Raw genomic sequence first — 22,068 nt, 5'->3', positions numbered from 1 at the left:
TACTGAAGCCAGATTAACATCCAGAACCAAATACTATGTATACAGTATGTGCGCTCACACAATCAGTGTTCCCAAAGATAAACCTCCAATATTATCACCCCAGAGTTCATCAACTTCAGATCTTTTACTTAACAACGTGTCCATGGATCGCAGCATCGATCATCAAGCATAAGATGTACGCTCCGGCTTTCTCCAAGATACTGCGCTCACACAAGCAATAAATTCTTCTTGCAATGATGTCACTCGAAAGAAAACAAAATATAGACCATAGTGTGATACTGTATAGTCTGTATTAATACATTGCCTCTCTCCCATAACACCCAGTGCTGCAAGTAATATCCGTGTGTACGTCCACCAGAAACAGGGTCTCACAGGTTCTTACCTTGTAATGTGTCTGCGACTGCCAGGTCACAGACAGCAATAAAGCACCTCCAGCCTCAGAAATATACACACTCTCTCTAGTGCATCCAGATATCCCATAACCTCACACGTGGCCTCTCACCTTATTTTTAGCCGTCCAAGTTATAAGACAGCAGATTCGCTTAGTTCATCCTGGTAAGTACCAACAGCATAACTCCAGCAGATGGATCACCACAAGAGCAACAATTTCATGCCAACCTAACAACTGAAGAGCTTCTCATAGTGTAAAAACGTACATTTATTTAAACATTTTAAAAAGTAGTACACTCACATGATCCAAATAAAAGCAAGCAAAACATAGTATGAACTCCTCCACGCTGACTCTCCACACCTGTAGCTCCGCCCATCCAGAATCGCTGGTGTTTAGCAAGCCTATAGCTTTAAATTTTACAGAGCCACATCAACCCAACATGCAGACAGCCTGTTTCGGACTTTTGTTGTACTGGTCCAAGCCCTATCCCATGGAGCCATATCAATCCCTGGCATGCACTGAGGAGGACCAAAAGTCCAAAATAGCCTGTCTGCATGCTGGGTTGATGTTGCTGTGTAAAATTTGCAGCTTGTTATACACCAGCAGTTCTGGATGTAAGCCTGGCTTCAGGGGCATAAAGAGATAATTTGCATATTCAGTAGCAGTGCATTGTGGGTAACCACAAATGTTCACTTAAAGCTAAATTATCACAAATACCTTCTGTTTTAAGAAGGCAAATCATACTGACCAGTATGAGAGTGTGTAAGAGCGATAACACCAAATTTAACACACCTGCTCCCCGTTCTCACCAAGACCTTGTAACACTAACGTGTAATATGACCCCGGGGAGTGGAAAGTCTAATTGGGCAGAATTTTGACATTCCTCACTTAGGGGTGTACTCACTTTTGTTGGCAGTGGTTTATACAGGAATAGCTGCATGTTGAGTTATTTTGACGGGACAGCAAATTTACATTGTTATACAAGTTGTACATTGATTACTTATATCAAAGTGTCCTATCTTCAGTGTTGTCCCATGAAATGTTATAATAAAATATTGACAACAATATGAGAAGTGTTCTGTACTCACTTTTGTAAGATACTGCGCATGATATATTCAGCTAATTTTTCAGCATCTTGATACTAATTATGAACATATATTGCCACCTCATTATTTTTATAGCCAACCAAGCTCCAACAAAGAATTGCACTCATGCTTACCTGTCTCCATTTCCAAGAAGTAGAGATAGCAGCAATTCTACAGCATACCATTCAGCATTGGGTATGTATTACTTTACTTTCTCTATTACTATGCTATATACCGGTATACGTTATTACATATATATGGAAGTGCATGATGATTTAAAGAGGAACATTAACCAAGGATTGAACTTCATCCCAATCAGTAGCCAATAATACCCCCTTTCCCACAAGAAATCTTTACCTTTTCTCAAATAGATCATCAGGGGTGGTCTGTATGGCTGATATTGTGGCGAAACCCCTCCCATAGTGTGATGTTAGGACCATGGGAAATAAAAAAAAATTCTAACTGCTAAGCAAGCAGTGCATAGAACTCTCTGTGCATAGAACTCTCTTAGAACTCTGGTAAAAAGACATTCTGCACAGATCATCTGCCAGCACTAAAGAGGTTACTGCCTGTGATTAATTTCAGAAAATAAATCAGGGGGAGGAAAGATTTTACAGTGGTCAAACATTGACTAAATAATTTAATAATGAATATTGTATAAAAAAAAAAAAAAAAAAAAAAAAAAAAAGCAATTTTATTCATTACATTATTTCCACTACTATTCCTCCTTAAATGGACACTTAGGCTGCTTTCACAGTGGGACGTTAAAGTCCCACGTTCCAGCAGCTTGTAACGCAGCCCAGCTCACAGTAATGAAAAATCAATGTGCTGTTCAGAGTGCCCACGTTGCGTTACATTGTAACGCTACACGTTGAATGAAAGTGCAGCATGCTGTGCGTTATACTGGGCTTTAGCTGCGTTAGACTGTTTGCACATGCTCAGTGACTAGCCACATGGCTAATTAATATTCACTGCACTGTGGTGACGTAACCTGGACTCGTATTGTTGTCCGGATCATGAATGAATCGTTCATTTGATCCGGATCTTTTTATTGAGTCGAATCATCCGGATCATCACAATGAATGATTCGGTTCACAGTGGATGTCTTTCTGGAAGAAACAGGAACATACAGAATGTACAGTGCAGGGAAAGTGGTGTCCTGCTAGTCATTTCACCCCCAGTCTGCTTCCCTAGTAAAATGATTCAAATGATTCGGTTCAGAGATCCGGATCTTTTCAATTATCCAATTCAAATCATCCGAATCCTTGAAAAGATCCGGACTTCCCATCACTATCCTGGAGCGGCTGTTCTATCAGTATAGATAGAACGAAAACAACGCACCAAGAGCTGCATAACGCGGCTCAATCTGACGTCCAACTTCAACACCACCATGCGTTGCGTTAGGGGCACGTTATGCGACCTTAACGTCCCCTAAAACGCATCGTCTTGGTGTGAAAGAGGCCTTAAACCAGGAATGAAAAATCAGTTTTACTTGTCTGAAACTTCTACCAGCCCCCTCCAGCAATCCCATGCCCTCACAGTCACTCACGGATCCTCTGGTCCGCCGTTGCCAGCTAGCTTCATTTTCACTGTCAGGCCTGGCCATGCGTATTTTTTTTTTTGCATTCCCGTCTGCAATAGCATCCTGCGCATGTGCAGGATGCCGTTGATGACGGGAACATGAAGAAGGATATGCGTGGCCAGGCCTGCGCAGGTGCAGAAGCCCGCCGACTCCCTGTCAGAGCCTGTCTGCGAAAATTAAACTAGCTGGCGGCGGGGAACCGGAGGCTCCGTGAGTGACTGCAAGGGTACGAGACGGCTGCAGGGGGCTGGTAGAAGCCCCAGGAAAGTACAACTGATTTTTTTATTCCTGGCTTAAGTGTCCCTTTAAAGGATTTAAAGTGACATGTGACATGATGAGATAGACATGTGTATGTACAGTGCCTAGCACACAAATAACTACGATGTGTTCCTTTTTTTCTTTCTCTGTCTGAAAGAGTTAAATATCAGGTATGTAAGTGGCTGACTCGGTACTGACTCATACAGGAAGTGACTACAGTGTGACCCTCACTGATTAGAAATTCCAACTATAAAACATGTTCCTAGCAGAAAATGGGTTCTGAGAGCAAGAAAGAGATAAAAATTGGAATTTCTTATCAGTGAGGGGCACACTGTAGTCACTTCCTGTCAGGAAGTCAAGACTGAGTCAGTCACTTACATAGGCAAAAATAGCCGATCTCTGTCAGGTCCGCTCTACTGCGCAGGCGCAGGAGACTTGCGCCTGCGCAGTAGAGCGGCCCGTCAGCGATCCGAGCGGAGAGCCGATACTGCACCTGTGCTGGAGCCGGGAAGGTAAATATTTACATCCCTGCTATTCGGGGAGCTCAATGTCTGCCGCTATGGGACCGAGGAGCAAGGGGGAAGCCTCAATAGGATCCGGAGGCTTCCCCCACCCTAGGTGAGTACCCCCCAGGGGAGGTTTTTTTCGTTACAGGTTTTCTTTAAATGGCTTTCTCACCAAATGTGCCCTTTCCTGTGGTAGGGACGACTGGAACACTGGCTGAGGAACAGTTACTGATAGCAATTTTCCATGTTGTTTGTGGAGTATTGTTTAAAATGTAAGTGCATTTGATTAGAAATTAATATATTCTGGGGCTAATCAGTACTCTTCCTAATGCTTTTCTATTGTAGTATATCGTGGATTTTGGAACATTTTCATGCTTCTTGGCATAGCAACAGTTGTAGCAGGAGGTTTCTTCATCATATGTGCTGCTCCTTTCACAAACCACAGGCTGTACAAAGCTGGAGGAGGACTTTTTATAACATCTGGTAAGAAAGTCTAGTAGACATGATACTTACCGGTATAGGTAAGGTTAACAATACACAGAGACTTTGTTAATATGCCTGCAAATAATACTGTGAAAATCACATTTTCTATCAAAATGGGATTGCATTGTTGTATACTATTGCATTAAATACTATGGTCATCCTAACAAAAGAAAGATCTAGCAAACAAACTTATTTATAGAGGGCAATGTGAGACTGTCAGACTGGATTACTTCGGGAGACAGTCACTAGTCTGTACTACAGCGGGGACATTAAATTGGTGTCCTGGCTCCAGCTTTCATTAAAGCGCTTTTACAAATTTTCATTCCCCTGAGAAAGGGCATACACTTGGGGGCTCCCACATTAATGAAGAGGCCTTTAAGATTTCCACATAAGTCACTAACATACAGTACTATTACCACTGCTTCCTTTTCGGACACTGGAGTAGGGGATAATCCCCTTATCCTAACCACTAGGCAAGGATACTTTGTGGGCTATGGGAATAATTCTACCCCCCCCCCCCTTGTCCCAGTGCAAATAATCATGTGGCTGATATTACTTATGGTGGAACCCAATGCCCAGCAGTTACCTCCTCCTTCATAGGAAACACCATCCCGCATGGACTTCAAAGGTTGAAAGGACAAAACCCTCATTTGTTTTCAAATAAATATAATGTAAATTAAGTTCTTGAGCATTGTCTGAGTCTAGGAATCCCAAAAAGTTTGTGGATTATGCCTTGGCTCTAAAACGTTACTTAGGCTGGGAGCACACTTGTCTGTCAGTTTTCTGTGTGCATTTTTCTGCATTCTTTTCCTGCACGCCATGTGTTTGTTTGCATGTGCAAAAACACGTGTGTTTTTTCAAAGCTAATGTAATTGATAGAAAAAATGCATGCATACATACAGACACACTTGGGGTGCAGAAAACTCATGCAGAAAAACACGCACAGAAAACTGACAGACAGGTGTGCTCCCACCCTTAAAATAATTTAGACTAAAAAATTGTCTAATACAGCCAAATCTTTCATTCTGTTCTCCTATACAGACCGGCATTGCCATTGAAGGCAGAACCCATAAGCAATGGGCTGTGCCTTTAAAAAAAATCCCAAGCCATGTTATTTTCAATATTTGTGGGTATGTTGCAAGAAGGCTCAGGAAGTCTCCCCTTGCTTGGAAGGCACATTTGCCGACTGTTAAGCACAATGAAAAGGTTCTTGAAAACAGACTCCATACGTAATTTGAGTGCAAAATAAGAGATGGAACATTTAGCTTACTGGGGTTTGCACATAAAAAACCCTCCCATTTAAGGTGCCCATCAATGATACAATTGTAGCGAACAATCAACCTTCCTATCTGACAATTTTGATTCGAAGGAATTGTTTGGAAAAAATCAGTTGGGCCCATAAACAGGATGAAAAAATGTAACCAATCCAATCATTTCAAATGGAATTGATTAAAAAAAATGTATATATCGATCTTTTGTTGGCACCATCAACACTATCCAATCTGATACTTGTCAAAATCAAAGATGGCGCCTTCCAAATAACTCTGGAGATAGCCATTCATGGGTAAAAAAAACCTTGGATTGGCTTAGCTACAACCTAGTAGACAATGAGGTGGCTGGTCAGGGGTTTTGTTTTCTTCTGAAGGACCACTTCTACATAAAAAGTCAGCAAAAGCATTAGTTCAATACTAATGGGCATGCTGATTGGACAGAGGATCCTCCTGTGGATGGCTCAGTCACAGTCACAGTGGGCCACAAAATAATGCCTGATGTAAGAATTCTGAACATTGCTGCTGTTTGGCTCTGGGTGGCCTGAACTGAGCAGCTGATACTTGGGTCAAATCTCACTTTGATCTGAACCCAGATAGAACAATAGTTACTAGTTACATACAGATTATACAGTAGACGGCTTTTAGAAAAACCCAGTATGGCCTGTTGCACCTTTTTACTCTTACCAGGAACTGAAAGAGCCCAATGTTCTATCATCCTAATCTCGCCAATACCTGTATTTCCTTTTACAGGGTTTGAAGTACACATTGTCCATGCATATTCCCCTTACCACATCCAAATCATTATATAAAATAAGGATAATAATGATAAACTGTACTAACTTTTCATATAGAGTTTATCAAGTGCAATATCTCCCTACATACTCAGGAAGGAATGGCATATCATTAGGAAATCCGATAAACTTCTTCATTTAAATATAATTATTTACTGTATATTTAGCAGTAGAGAGAATCTTATTAGCATTCTATGATCTTTAGCAGCCAATGGCCAAACAAGGACCTGTCTTTATAAAAAGCTGGTGGCAGCTGGAGGATCCCAGGATGGGCAAAGTTCACACCTAATAAGGATGAGTTTGTGTTTGGTGTGAGCACAGCTCTCTTGTCCTTTGGGATGCTATAGCACATGAGCAGGTGGTCTATCTGAGCCCTCTACCAATGCTAAATAAAATCTAAAAATATTTTATAAACTTTTTATTCAGATACAAGTGGCTAAAAGCAAAGTCCTGCACTCCCTTTGTCTTATGCTTTCTTGATGAGCTGTTCAGCAGTTTGCTCAAGCTTGTAGGGAAGCTTGCCAATTAGGTGACATTCACTCAGTGTTAGATGTGTGAAATGCAAAATAAAGCTGAGAGGATGCAAGCGATATCCTCTGGAGGTCAGTTCCTTCCCTGTTATCCCTTCACAGAAAATTTTGCAGGATCCAAAAAAGTAGGTAGCACAGAGAACAGCTTTATGAGAGGAGTGATGGAGTAATATATACTCTCTCTCTCTCTCTCTCTCTCTCTCTCTCTCTCTCTCTCTCTCTCTCTCTCTCTCTCTCTTTCTCTCTCTCTCTCTTTCTCTCTTTCTCTCTCTCTCTTTCTCTCTCTCTCTCTCTCTCTCTCTCTCTCTCTCTCTCTCTCTCTCTCTCTCTATATCTATATATATCTATATATATCTATATATATATATTTATTATTATTAAGCTCTAACATATTAAGCAGCGCTGGGCACTAATTACATACAGTGATACAAAGGATGACAGACGTAACAAGGTTATTCAACATAGGACTAAGCTATTCAAGGCAAACGGTATATGGTACATGATCATGTGATTTTGGGCTGGTTAGGTTAGGCCCAGTAATACAATTAAGAGGCGGTCATAGGAAAGAAGCACATGATCATTTATAATACACTAGGGAAGGGGGGACCTTGCCAAAGGCTTACAATTTAAGGGGAGGGGAGATGGCATACATAAAATCCCTGGCGGAAATAAACACCAGACACCTGGAACATAGTCATATAAGTTAAAACTACCAACTGCTTAGCCACTGTGTTGTCCATAATGTAAACTTAGTTCATATTTAGAAAAGTTATGGGAGCTGTTCCATATGTCAAATGTTTTAATGCTTTATTTGTGTAAGGCAGCTTATGTGTTATGTGCAACATGCGCTATTGGCTCCTTAAATGACCGAGAAGAAGTCTGTTTTGTTTTGTCCATGACACAACACAGCTCTGTGTACAGCTAAACACTAAGCAGCATTATGGTATATTCCTCTTCAAAAAAATAAATAAATAAATGAAAACACAAAAAAATGTATTTTCTAAATGCTGCCATATTGTTCTGTACCTTGTGTTTCCCCTTCTATAGTGGGTTTAATTAGTAACTAAAATCTAATGTTAACATGTGTTAAGCACTCAGCCAGCAACCTTGTACACATTACTTCAACTCTGCTTTACAAACACAAACCAGAGCATATTGAGTGGCAGCTGTATAACTTCATTTGGCAGAGAGTGTTGCGCCTAGCCCTCTCTTCTGCAGGATGTAGGGTGTAAGTGATCTGTTTTCTGGCTGAAAATCGACATAGCAAGTAAATGAGGTATACTGAATGAGAAATAAGTAACAAAAGGTGACGTGAGAAAATGGACAAAAACAATAGAAGTTGAAAATGATTTTTTTTTCATCTGCTAACTTTTAAAGCTTAGAACATCTTTCACTTAAGCTGAGAGCTGTGTGAGCAGAGGTCTGTAAATAGCACTGTTAATGCTTGCTACTCATCTAGCACGTTGGCTGTTAAGTCCCAGAAGAAAACACCCAAAGAATGAGGCCTCCTGGCCATTCCTAGCATTCTGAAGAAGCAATGTGTGGGACTTATGTGCACAGTTTGTTACAGTGCTGGCTGTGCGTGTGTGGCAGCGTGGGATCCATGTCACGGCAGTGGAGGCTGTATTATAACATTGTAATAGAAAAACTATATATGACTATCCATTGCATCCAAACAGTTAATCACTTTTATGAGTCTGTAGTTTTTTTTTAACATTGCTGGTTGCTTGATTTGGCCTAGCACTTAAAGGACAACTATCACAAAAAAATATATATATAATTTAAACCACATACATATAAGTGTACATTTCTCCCAGAGTAAAATGAACTATATATTACCGTACTTTGTTTCCTTTGTCACTGTCATTCACAGTAGATTGTGAACATCCACCATGTTTTGGAGCAGTCCAATGTCTCCTGGGGGATTCTAAGTCATTTCTTTATTTAAAAAGGCATTTACTGAACTGCACTTGTTCAGTCTAACTGACAAAATAGTGTGCAAGGGAGTATGGAGAATCTTTGTATAGATCCTTACAAGGGAGTGCTTTTGTAAAGAATCAAAGTTATTCCTGAGAATCTACAGTGAATACTAGTGTGGCTCCTACCTGGACGACTATAGTCATCCAGATAGGATTAAGTGGTTACATTTTACAATTTTTCCTGTGGGTTAGTTCAAATAGACAGTTGAACCACATGGTTGCTTCACATCTCAGCAACTCACCAACTGTACATACAAGCACCTTAGTTACTCATTAATTGGCAATATGGAAACCTGTTTTGTTGTACTGGCCTGCACATGCCAGGAATCTTTTTGGCAATCTCACCAACTTTAGTGGCAAAACCTGCTTTAAAGCCTCTTTCCAATGGTGGCTATACATGGTACAATTAAAACGTTCAATTATCCCGTTTAGTGGCTGGATAGTATAATGGTTAAGGGCTCTGCCTCTGACACAGGAGACCAGGGTTCAAATCTCGGCTCTGCCTGTTCAGTAAGCCAGCACCTATTCAGTAGGAGACCTTTGGCAAGTCTCCCTAACACTACGATTGCCTATAGAGCGCGTCCCAGTTGCTGCAGCTCTGGCGCTTTGAGTCCGCCAGGAGAAAAGCGCGATATAAATGTTCTGTGTTTGTCTGTGTTTGTTTATTCGATCTAAATGATCGAATCGAATGAAAGTTGAAAATATTTTCTTTTTTTGATCAAGAAATTCGAACTATTATCCCGTTTTTTCGAGAAAAATCAGATCGGACATGCTGGAAAAATCTTTATATTCGATCTAACGGAATAATCAAACTAAATTATCTAATCGAAAAAAAATGAAAAATTGTACCATGTATGGCCACCACAAGATTGATTATTAATATGCATATACTTCCCCTCTCCCAGTAGTTGTTTGACATAAGAGAAGGGAGAATGTTTTCACAGTTTCCCAGCATCTATATGTCATATTGTATTGGGACAGTTCAGGTAGATTACAGATCCTGGGAAGGGAACATTTGGGCCTGGGCTCTGGTATCACTCTCAAATGGAGATTTGAAATTAGGAAAATAGGTACTGCATTGTTTTTCCTGTATATTTTCTCCACTATAAACCTCTGTGGTTCCTTCCTTGACTGTAGACTGTAAATATATTTGTCTTTGTGTGTGAAAATATGTATCTTAGCCAACTATAAAAGCCCTAAAAATGGAAGATCTATGTGGAACTGTGAATGCTTGGACATAAGCAAGTACAGTTTCTTCTTGCAAAACTGTGCTTGTTTATTCTTATTTAGGGCCGGAGTAATTTTCCAGATACAATTACTAATTTCAGTTTATTTTTACTTCAGGTTTGCTTGAAGTCTTTGTGTTTTTGCATAGTCACACAACATTTACATTTTTCACTAACTTGCTTGAACATTCACCAACTAGTTTAGGGTTCAGGGACCCAACCTGGGACAAATAATTTGGTTAAAGCACACCTGACCCGAGGCAAGGCTACCTAAGATTAGCATGGATGTATATTTATGCTGGATCTAGATTACTGTGTGTGTTGTCCATTCATCTTCTTTTTCCCACCTGTCCCTATAATCACTCCTTGAAAAATGTTACCTTTGGCTAAGTTTAATATTCAGACAGGAAGAGGCAGGCTTGCTGCAATGTTCCCTCTTGTCACCCTCACTTTCCCTCCCGTTTCCCATCCCATTCATTCTCCTTTAGAGGAAGGAATGGGAGGGTGATAGGAGTGAACATCACAGAAAGCCTGCTTCTTCCTGTCTAAATTTAATTTGACCCAAAGTAACATTTTTCAAGGAGTGATTAAAGGAACCAGGGATGAGGGGATGAGAAGAGAAACGGGTAATGCACAGAGGTATGTGGATCCAGCAAGAACATACCTCTGTGCTTACCTTAGGTAGGTTTCACTTGGGTCGGAGATCCTTTAAAGTCTTGCACACGTTAGTTTCTGGCAAGGTGGCCGGATAAGGCTGCTTGCCTCTGCTAAGAATCTAGTGTATGTACAGCGGCCACCAATCCCCCTCAGTGCGTCTGTCAGCGATCAACTTGGCAGTCCTTATGTGTAAGGCTTTAAAGAGAACCCATGGTGGGTTTGTGAAATCATATTAGGACACAGAGGCACATTCTGTATGCAATCACCTGCCTCTGTGTCCTTTCAGTGTGCCTCCAACCCCCCCACGGGATTTGCTGTCTACCCATTATAAAAAGCACCAGGCTTGCGACATGCAGATTGTCGCTAGCCTGCTATTTACTTCAGGCTGCCACTCACCGCCGCTCCCCCTAGCGCAGCTCCCTGTCTGTGTCCCTTCCCTCCCTGCCTCCATAAGCTGATCTACCCACCTAATATGATTTCAAAAACCCACCTCGGGTTCTCTTTAAAATAAGCTGATAGCTGCCTTAGAGGGTTGGAGTCCAAAATTTGAATTTAGATGTCTTGGCTCGTACCTGCACAACTTCATACATTATTACTGAGCAATCAGTAACTGTAACTCTGATTTCTTCAGTTTACTTTGAGAGTGAAGAAGAGTCGGAAGTAAGCATATATAGGTTTAGCAGCATAATGGTGTACAGTAGCTGCTCATGAAGTACAAATGCCTTCAAAGTAAACAGAGCAGAAAGTGACACATTGATTTTAAAACCAAAGACTTAAAGTTCACACTCATTACTTTATTAAAGTCTTTAACATTTCATGAAAGATCATTAATGAATTATCTGTTTACATCTTAGGCCTTTTTAATCAAATGTCAACATCTTTTTGGGGTCTCGGCTCATTAGACATGCTTCCACTAGCTCTGGCATAACAGGAAGAAAACCTTTTGCAGTCAGTGATGTTAAGAAAACAAAAATAAAATCACTAATTCATATGAAAGGAAATTTGCTTGAAAGCCATTCTAATTAAAGATTTCATCCCCCTTCCAAATATTTTACACTTCCTCTGCAATGAATGCTCAAAAACTACAGTTGATTGCTTTCTTCTAAATATCAGTTTTAATTAATAGTGATGGTATTAAACTTCAAAATATTGTATCAAAGTGTTGCTGACGGACATGTTCACATTAATGTGATTCCTACGACACCCATTTCACTAAATATATATTTTGTTCGCCAGTAAAAAATCAGAAGCCAATTATCCTTTTTTTGAATTTCTATACTTTTATTACAACAACATGTAGTATATACATGTATATGTTTTTTTCTTTCTAAAAGTTAAAGCACAATTATCGTGAAAAAGTGTAAAATTTAAAATACATACAGTACGTATAATTGTACATTTCTCTCAAATTGAAAATGTACTATAAATAACCTGTTTCCTACGTTCCTGTCACAGGAGGTTGTGAAAATCTGTCAGATCTGTCAGATTTTGGACAAGTCCATCTACTCATGGGGATTCTCTGTTGTTTCTTTATTTACAAAAGCATTTACTGAATGGCAGTTGCTCACCTTGAGGTGCTTACTCCCATATCTTCTCTCCACTGCTGGGCTTCTTTTTTTCTTCACCCCCACAGAGCTGTGTGTCCCTGTCTTTAGAGCAACAGAAAAAGATGACTGGGTCTCCACCTGGATTTAAGCAATTATAGCAATGTTTAATGTACCATAGTAGACAAAATCACACAACGTTTCAGCCGACAGGTGTTTCTCAAGTCTCAAACACTTGAGAAACACCTGTTGGATGAAACGTTGTGTTTTTGTCTACCATGGTACAATAACTTAGCTATAATTGCTTAAACCCAGGTGGAGACCCAGTCATCTTTTTCTGTTGCTGCATACTCCTAACACCTATGGTGGATCCGGGTGTGGATTGGTGGACTCTCTGGTGACTTTTTCCTTAGCAGTGTGAGCTGTTGGACTGTTTTTTTCCCCCCCCCTGTCTTTAGAGGCCAAGCATCGGGAGAACTGGGTCATGCACATTACATGACCACTAGAGGCTTCTAGTATTCGTAATGTGACACACAGCTCTCCATAAGTAAAGAACTACTAAGGGATCTCGAGTATTTTGCCGCCCGAGGAGTGCTGAAGTGCTATTCAATCTAGCAGGTCAAATAACTTCAATAGGGGATGGCGCGGGAACGACCGAATGGACTAAGGACCAGGAAGGCTCTGTGTTATCCAGAGCCTTCCCTCTACATAGGTAGGACCTGAAGCCAGTTTCCTTAAAGCTTTTCAATAGTGTGTCATTTTTTTCTTCATCTTTCTTTTACAAGCTATTCCTTTTTAGAAAAATATCAGTCCAAATTTGTATTCCCCCGCTCAGTTAATGTTTCCTCCCTGTACCTAAAATGCCCATTAATGATGTAATTTTTAGTGAATAATCGTATTTTCAATCAGATGATTCAGAGAAACTGATCAGCCCAGTCAGTCCCAAACAATCAAATTATTGATAATTTTCGTTAAAAAAAATTCTGTATTAACATTATATATTTAGTGGTAGTAATATTTTTTTTTCATTTCAATCATTTTAGTTTTCTGATTTGGGGTGCAGTCACCACTGAAGGATGTTCATAGGACATATTACTTAGCTATCCTTATGTGATGATGTGTTTATTAAGGATTATTACTGGGTTTTTAAAGGACCTGTATAGACCTGATGTGGTTTTCCTATAATTCCTGAAATTTACAACACTTGGCAGAAAAGGAGTGGTTTCAGAATGCAGCGATTTCCGCAAAATTAAGTCTGTTTTGATATAGTGCATAGAGAGATTTCTCTGAATCAGGTTAATATTTTTGTGATTTTATGTTGAGAAAAGTGAATCTTAATTTGTTGCACTTTGTGTCCATACAGTGTTACACAGAGTAATGTTGCTTAAAATCTTCTTCTAAGTTCTCCTGTCTTACTTGAAGAATCTTGTTCTGTTGGTTTTAGCTGGCACTCCATTGTGTTGTATCTATGCTGACTGAAGAGACACTGCCCTCAGTCTCAACACTCTTAGTTCTTGTGCTCAACTGATAAAGTCCCACTGTTCCTTCCTATATTTATAGACTAAACAGTAGGATGTGACAAGTTTACGTGGCTGGAGTTATTTCAATGTCCAAGGGGAATTCACATAAGCTCCTGTGCATGCCCAGTGCTTGAAATAAAAAGTCCCCCATGCTGTTGCACTGCAGGGCCAGCACACTTGACTCACTGATTTAATGAAGGAACATTTATTGCAATAAAGAACTCACTGCTGCTGCAAATAGTCTACTGCTCCCATGGGTGCAGGGGCGTAGGAATAGACCCTGCAGCCCCTGCAGTTGCAGGGGGGCCCCTAGCAAGTCAGGGGCCCGGAGGAGGAAAGGCTGTCACCACCGGCGTACCTACCGGGGATGCGACTCTCTCAGCCGCAGGGGGGCCCAGCCGCCCGGGGCTGCTCTGGGGCCCGCTCACTGTGCGTGGGGGGAGCGCTGCTCTGGACCCCCCAGCAAGGTGCTCAACTGGCCGCAGGCGCCAGTTCATTCCCCGCAGCCCCGCTCCACCAGCAGCCTGCATAGTCTCCGGCAGGCAGAGCAGGGCTACGGCAAGATGGCCGCCGAAGAAACCCTACACTGGAGACTATTTGTGTCTCTAGTACAGGGCTTCGGCAGCCATCTTGCCGTAGCCCTGCACTCTGCCTGTCAGCGCGGGAGATGTGCTGCAGGAGGACTCGGGGAGCTGCGAGCCAGATGCCGGGAGAGGAGAAGACTTCTGTCAGGTAAGTGAATTGTTTTTTTTTCACAGGTGCATTTTTTTTTCTAGTGTCTGCTGCCTACATTAGGATTTTCAGGTGTCTGCTGCACACATTATGATTTTCAGGTGTCTGCTGCCCACATTATGATTTTCAGGTGTCTGCTGCACACATTATGATTTTCTAGTGTCTGCTGCCCACATTATGATTTTCAGGTGTCTGCTGCCCACATTACGATTTTCAGGTGTCTGCTGCCCACATTAGGATTTTCTGGTGTCTGCTGCCCACATTGCGATTTTCTGGTGTCTGCTGCCCACATTGCGATTTTCTGGTGTCTGCTGCCCACATTACGATTTTCAGGTGTCTGCTGCCCACATTATGATTTTCTGGTCACTGCTGCCCACATTGTGATTTTCAGGTGTCTGCTGCCCACATTATGATTTTCTGGTCACTGCTGCCCACATTGTGATTTTCAGGTGTCTGCTGCCCACATTGCGATTTTCTGGTGTCTGCTGCCCACATTATGATTTTCTGGTGTCTGCTGCCCACATTACGATTTTCTGGTCACTGCTGCCCACATTGCGATTTTCTGGTGTCTGCTGCCCACATTGCGATTTTCTGGTGTCTGCTGCCCACATTACGATTTTCTGGTCACTGCTGCCCACATTGCGATTTTCTGGTCACTGCTGCCCACATTGCGATTTTCTGGTGTCTGCTGCCCACATTGCGATTTTCTGGTGTCTGCTGCCCACATTGCGATTTTCTGGTCACTGCTGCCCACATTGCGATTTTCTGGTGTCTGCTGCCCACATTATGATTTTCTGGTGTCTGCTGCCCACATTACGATTTTCAGGTGTCTGCTGCCCACATTACGATTTTCAGGTGTCTGCTGCCCACATTACGATTTTCAGGTGTCTGCTGCCCACATTAGGATTTTCTGGTGTCTGCTGCCCACATTGCGATTTTTTGGTGTCTGCTGCCCACATTGCGATTTTCTGGTGTCTGCTGCCCACATTACGATTTTCAGGTGTCTGCTGCCCACATTGTGATTTTCAGGTGTCTGCTGCCCACATTACGATTTTCTGGTCACTGCTGCCCACATTGCGATTTTCTGGTCACTGCTGCCCACATTGCGATTTTCAGGTGTCTGCTGCCCTCATTACGATTTTCAGGTGTCTGCTGCCCACATTACGATTTTCAGGTGTCTGCTGCCCACATTACGATTTTCAGGTGTCTGCTGCCCACATTGCGATTTTCAGGTGTCTGCTGCCCACATTGCGATTTTCAGGTGTCTGCTGCCCACATTGCGATTTTCTGGTGTCTGCTGCCCACATTACGATTTTCTGGTGTATGCTGCCCACATTAGGATTTTCTGGTGACTGCTGCCCACATTGCGATTTTCTGGTGACTGCTGCCCACATTGCGATTTTTCTGGTGACTGCTGCCCACATAAGGATTTTCTGGTGACTGCTGCCCACATTAGGATTTTCTGGTGTCTGCTGCCCACATTACGACATTCTGGTGACTGACTGCTGCCCACATTAGGATTTTCTGGTGACTGCTGCCCACATTACGATATTCTGGTGACTGCTGCCCACATTAGGATTTTCTGGTGACTGATGCCCACATTGCAATTTTCTGGTGACTGCTGCCCACATGGCGATTTTCTGGTGACTGCTGCCCACATTGCGATTTTCTGGTGAACTCTGCCCACATTACGATTTTCTGGCCCACATTACGATTTTCTGGTGAACACTGCCCACGTTACGATTGTCTGGTGAATGCTGTCCACGTTACGATTTTCTGGTGAACGCTGCCCACATTACGATTTTCTGGCCCACATTACGATTTTCTGGTGAACACTGCCCAAGTTACGATTGTCTGGTGAATGCTGTCCATGTTACAATTTTCTGGTGAACTCTGCCCACATTACGATTTTCTGTCCCACATTACGATATTCTGGTGAACGCTGCCCACATTACGATTGTCTGGTGAATGCTGCCCACGTTACAATTTTCTGGTGACTGCTGCTCACATTACTATTTTCTGGTGACTGGTGCCCACATTACGATTTTCTGGTGAACTCTGCCCACATTATGATTTTCTAAAGGCCCATATTACGATTTTCTGGTGAACTCTGCCCACATTACGATTTTCTGGCCCACATTACGATTGTCTGGTAAAATGCTGCCCACTTTACAATTAATTTACAGTGAAACGCTGCCCCATTACGATTATTTGGCACCTATGGGGGGGGGGCCCATCCAAATATTCGCAGGGGGGCCCAGTGATTTCTAGTTATGCCCCTGCATGGGTGTCTGTGCCAGCTTTAGCTGTAGCACAAAGCACACATGACATGTGATGTATATAGTCTGTAAGTTTACCCCTTTTTTGCCTGGTTACCCAATGTTCAATTAACCTCATCCTTGCCTGCACAATATTTCTCCATTTTAAGTACCTCTTTAAGTAGGTTAAACTACTCACTCTTAATATAAGACTTAATGCAGTGAATGGAGTCATTGTGATAGCCACCTGTTCTGTTATAAGTTGTGCAGAAATGCAGATTGGCAGCATTTTAGCTCCATGTGCCTGCTGTTGGTGCTTTATAAATCAATAATAATAATAACACTAGCCAGCGTGGTCTTAACCAACAGAAGAGCTACTTTAGCACAAATTGTTTACAAAAAAAACAACATATTATTGGCCATAAGATGTGTCAGAACATGCTATGCATTGCAGCTTGCTGTGTTTGGCACTGCATCATTGTAGACAAATCAGAACACACATACTAAGCCCTGTCTACTCCCAAAGTGCCTCGAATGGGCCTTTGTAACAGAACTGGACCATAGAACATTAGAAGAATGTGGCCTGACGTGATGCATCACATTTTTTTAGACCAGTAAATGGTACTTTGATGTACTATCTTCCTAATTATTGTTACAGGCCATGCAAAACTCCAGTCCACTTCCCAACTGAAAGGACTTAAAGTATCTTCTTCTTTGTTAACATCTTGGTGCCAGAAACTACAGGCCACCATCACCTTCAATAGTTTTGTGGAATCCATGTCTCAACCAGACAGAGCTGTTTGGCAGCATAAGGGGGACCCACACAATATTTGGCAGGCGATTTCAACAAGCTGTTCAAACAAGCTCATTTGTATAGAGAACAACTCTAGTTTTTTCATTATTAAAACTTTTTATTGAGTTTTAGAATAGAAAAGATACATGTTAAAGAGCAGGTACTTCATCATGTTACATACAGCAATAGACCAATATCCATAGTATACATTAGGCAATTTGTGCAAGGGAAGCCATCGAGTTATTCTCTATAATCAGAACTATGTCAAACTTTGAAAGAGATGCTGTATAGATGATTCAAGCTAAATATGACTGTTAAAGATTTGTTACAGAAAAAGCTTATACGTATAAGTAAATGGTTCTCTCATATAGACAAACTTCTGTCATAATGATGAATTAAAAGCCTCCAGCCCCATCTCCCCCTAATACCATACAGAAAAAGGATTTCAAGATTTGAACCTTAGCCAGGAACCAATACACACCTATGCCCATCTGCAGTTTCTCCATCTGCAATAGACCCATATCTCGGGTCTATTGCGAGTCCCTAAAATCAATCCTGACTTAAATGTCAACATTATAACAGGGATTGTTGTTACTATTATTAATACTAACTGTAGATGTTCTTTTTTTAGGTATATTCTTCACCCTCGTAGTAGTGATGCATGTCATCTGGGTACAGAGTGTCTCAGATGTGAAAGGATACCAGGACATGAGACAAGAGGATTGCCCAGGCTACACAGTGGACATTCGCTATGGGTGGTCTTTTATGCTAGCTCCGTTTGGAATCTTTTTCTCTCTATTGGCAGGAATGCTCTTCCTCTTAGTAGGACATACCATCTCGTTGCACACAAAATAACATCCACAGTTACAGTGCCTCAGTGTTAAAACATTTCATAATATCTAGTAACCTGTATTACAAAGGACACAACAACTAGCATGTGATACATAACTTTTCTAATGCTTTATTTCTGGATTGACAGTGTTCTATTTCTGTATCTAAGCTGTAGCATTTCTTATAAGTAACTTTTGTCACTATAAGACCAAATGGTAGAGAAGTTAGTAATCAAAAAATGGTGTTGTATCTGTTATATTTTCTGTAATTTCTAAAATGTGTTTAATAGATTATTGAGCCCGGTTTGAGGGTGTAATTTCATCTGCTCATGTGCTGCTTGTTCTCATCGTAAGGATCACATAAACATACTTTTGGTGCTTAAAATAGAGTACAGTTGTTCATTTGGTTTCAGTGCCAGCAAGCATGATTCACATGTATAGTGTTTCTATGCCAGAAAGTTGAAACATTTTCTTCTTAGTGTATGCTAAGTGATGTTCTTTGGAAATATTAATGTAAGAGTAGTATTTATGTATTGTAAATGTTTTGGTACCATTAATAATTAGGTAATACTGTTTTGGTTTAGCTCGAAAAAAAATGTAATCTAGTGTTACATGAAATTGTATTGCCTCCCTCTATCTTGTCCTGAACTTTATCCTTTCTCTTATGAAATCCTAACATTAATCTTGCCATTTAACCTAACTGTAACCTTTAAAATGTTACAAAATCTGTTCCCCTTCCACAAGATGCATATCGATGTCCCTGAAAACTGCACTTAAGCTCCCAGGGACGTAAATACTCCTTCTTTTTGCGATAGTACACAGATTGGTGAATGTGAACATATGTTCCCAAATCCAATCAAAGTGTCTAATGTATAAATGATCACTGTTGCAACATGCAACAGTGATCATTACATTGCAAACAAAAGAAACTGTAATTTCCTGTGATCTACAATTCTGCAATCTAGAATGCTACATCTAGTGGCCCAAATAAAAATTACAATAAAGAATTTTTAGTTACAAAATAAATTTTCTATCCGTATATAGAACCCATTAACCCCGTCTGCCTCCTCCCTGCCCCCAGGTAACACACTTGTAATTAAAAAAAGAAAAGAAAGGAAAGCTAAAGTGACATAATTTCAAAGACAATACATACATTAATACATTAGGGACTTTTTAAATATGTATGCCATGAGGGTGTATTATTTTTATTTTTGCAAATGAGGGCTTGTAATTATTGATAGAGTACAATGAGAAAACCAAAAAGACAACATTGAAAAATACACCTTTATTTCCAAATAAAATATTATTACCATACATTGTACCAGGGATATAATTTAAATGTATAACCAGGACAAATGGGCAAATAAAATGTGTGGGTTCTATCTACAGTAGCACATTTTATTTTAAAACTATAATAGTTGAAAACTGTGAAAATGATTATTTTTTTTCCTTTAAAATGCATATAAACTAAAATAATTCTTAGCAAAAAAGTACCACCCAAAGAAATGAGGCATTTGTGATGAAAAAAAAAATGTATAGATCATTTAGGTGTAAAATTGTAGGTAGTGATACAGTTATTGCCAAATAAATATAAATAGCACTAAAAGGTGAAAATTGCTATGGATTTTAAGGGAAAAACCCTTAGTAGTGACGTGGTTAGAGGAATTTCATGGCAAGACGTCACACTAACTCTAATTGAACCTATAACCAACCACAAGCTAAAAAGTAACCTCACTTAACCCTGTCCTTCTCTTTCTAATCTCTAGTAAGTTTCAATAAATAACTCCTACAGCGCTACCCCAAAAAACCTAGTTGAGTAAACTGCCTGGAAAAAAACTAAACTGAACTCCTTTCTATCCAGATGTATAACATCCTAAGCCAAGTAGAGACCAGTTAAGACTTTTACATAGAACTGATAAATGCTGTAAAGGAAGCTGACTCCCTATTGGGCGGGAGCCAAGGCTTCCTGTATAGACTGTATCCAGGATACAAGAGATCTCTGGCCATACAGAAAATTATATAAAGAATAATATAGGTACCTGCAGGTACCTGCACTTTGGCAGTATTGCTAAAGTAATTTCTTTTTTTGAACTGACAACTCCAGGTATTAAAAATAATTTATTACTGTGCAGTTTTTTTTTATAGATGCACTATTTTTTGTTGCTTTTTTGCCCGTGTACTTTTTGAATTGTATCAGTAAACCCTAAATATGTAGTGCTAAATTATGAGTGACTGAAGGTATGCTAGATTGTTCCTTCTGTTAGGAGGAGCTGAGGGACCAAGGTGTTCCTTGGTGAACATGTGTGAACAATAGTCATTTATTCATGCTTTGCAGAATTTAGGATTTCCATAGGTTTTCTGGATGCATGCTAAGCCTTTTTACATTGTAACGGCTTAAATTGGACAATGTTTTGAAGCACCCAAGTGCATGCGTAATAAAACAAAGCATTGCCTGTACAAATGTAACCTTTTAAATAAAATGAGTGACACATTTTTATTGTATGAAGTATGAGTTTATGTAAAAAATATTAGAAGATAATGTTAGCCTTTACATAACAGGTTTTAATGAGGGGCTTGAATATTTCCAAGTGTTAGTTCTTCTGAATTATAAAATGTGTATATGGTAGATGGAACGACTGAAACAAATGTATCCCTGTTTTCAAACTCTTGACTGGTGAATAGAACCAATTGGTTCAGAAGAAGGTACACAAATGGGTCACAATGGTTTAATTTACTTTGAGTCAGAAATCTTTCCTGGCTCAACAAATAAAGTGTAAACAGAGAATTTACCAGAAGTATCAGGCAATGAATAGCACTAACACAGTATAGTATAAAAGTTAACTTTTAACAAGTAAAATTAAAACTTGATATGGGCTACAAAAGTACAAGTGCCAACACATAACTAATACATACATAATACATAATGCACTGTTCTTCTGGCAAATATCCTCAGTACCCCTATAGGCACAGAAGTGGTGTAGCTAGAAGAGAAAAAAAAACCTGGGAGGCTGAATTCAGATTATGAAAACAAAGGGAACCGTGCACATTGAACATGAGTAAAAAGGAAAAATATGTCTCTTTCAAACTATGCCTTTCTAGCTACCAACTGGCACTGGGGATAACATCGACAAAGACAACCAGATCCTCCTCCATTCATCTAATTTTACAGTTTCTCCAGTTAAATGATTTGGGCTTCTTTTTAACCACCAAATACTGTTAAATAATGTTATATTTTGTGTCACTGATCTCCACTGTCCTTTAAGGGCTTGTTCACACTTAGGGCTTGATTCACTAAACCATGATAACTCATATCACGGCCGCGCTAGCGTTTTCACGTTTTTGCGCGCATTTTTGCTTGCAATCACAAAATTTCACATGCACCCACGAATGAAAAAAAAAGCAAAAACACACGCAAAAGCGCAAGCGCGGTCGTGATGTGAGTTATCACGGTTTAGTGAATCAAACCCCAAGAGCGAGTTTGCTTTTTTTAAGCACTGGCAATTTTTACATTTGCTTTAAAAGCGCTTCTGCAGTGTTGCTCTATATAAGTGTTCTCACATGAGCGATGAGCTTTCTATCCAATCGCAAATGCAGCTCCTGCACCATTTTCAGAGCGTTTGCGATTCAATAGA

General features: G+C 40.4%; 1 protein-coding gene across 1 annotated transcript in view; it reads left to right on the top strand.

Annotated features, from left to right (window-relative positions):
* The window catches only part of TMEM182 (transmembrane protein 182), a 28,620-nt gene extending 7,689 nt beyond the window's left edge, over positions 1-20,931 (top strand). Inside the window, exons 3-5 of the mRNA XM_068268241.1 lie at positions 1,573-1,671; positions 4,168-4,305; positions 18,238-20,931. Coding sequence (XP_068124342.1) covers positions 1,573-1,671; positions 4,168-4,305; positions 18,238-18,461 — 461 coding nt within the window. The 3' untranslated portion in view covers positions 18,462-20,931. The remainder of the gene's footprint in view (positions 1-1,572; positions 1,672-4,167; positions 4,306-18,237) is intronic.
* Positions 20,932-22,068: the final 1,137 nt, after the last annotated feature.

Source organism: Hyperolius riggenbachi, chromosome 2 (assembly GCF_040937935.1).
Source record: "Hyperolius riggenbachi isolate aHypRig1 chromosome 2, aHypRig1.pri, whole genome shotgun sequence".
Taxonomy (NCBI): domain Eukaryota; kingdom Metazoa; phylum Chordata; class Amphibia; order Anura; family Hyperoliidae; genus Hyperolius; species Hyperolius riggenbachi.
The sequence above is the reverse complement of the archived record's forward strand: the minus strand, read 5'-3'. Positions and strand labels throughout refer to the sequence as shown.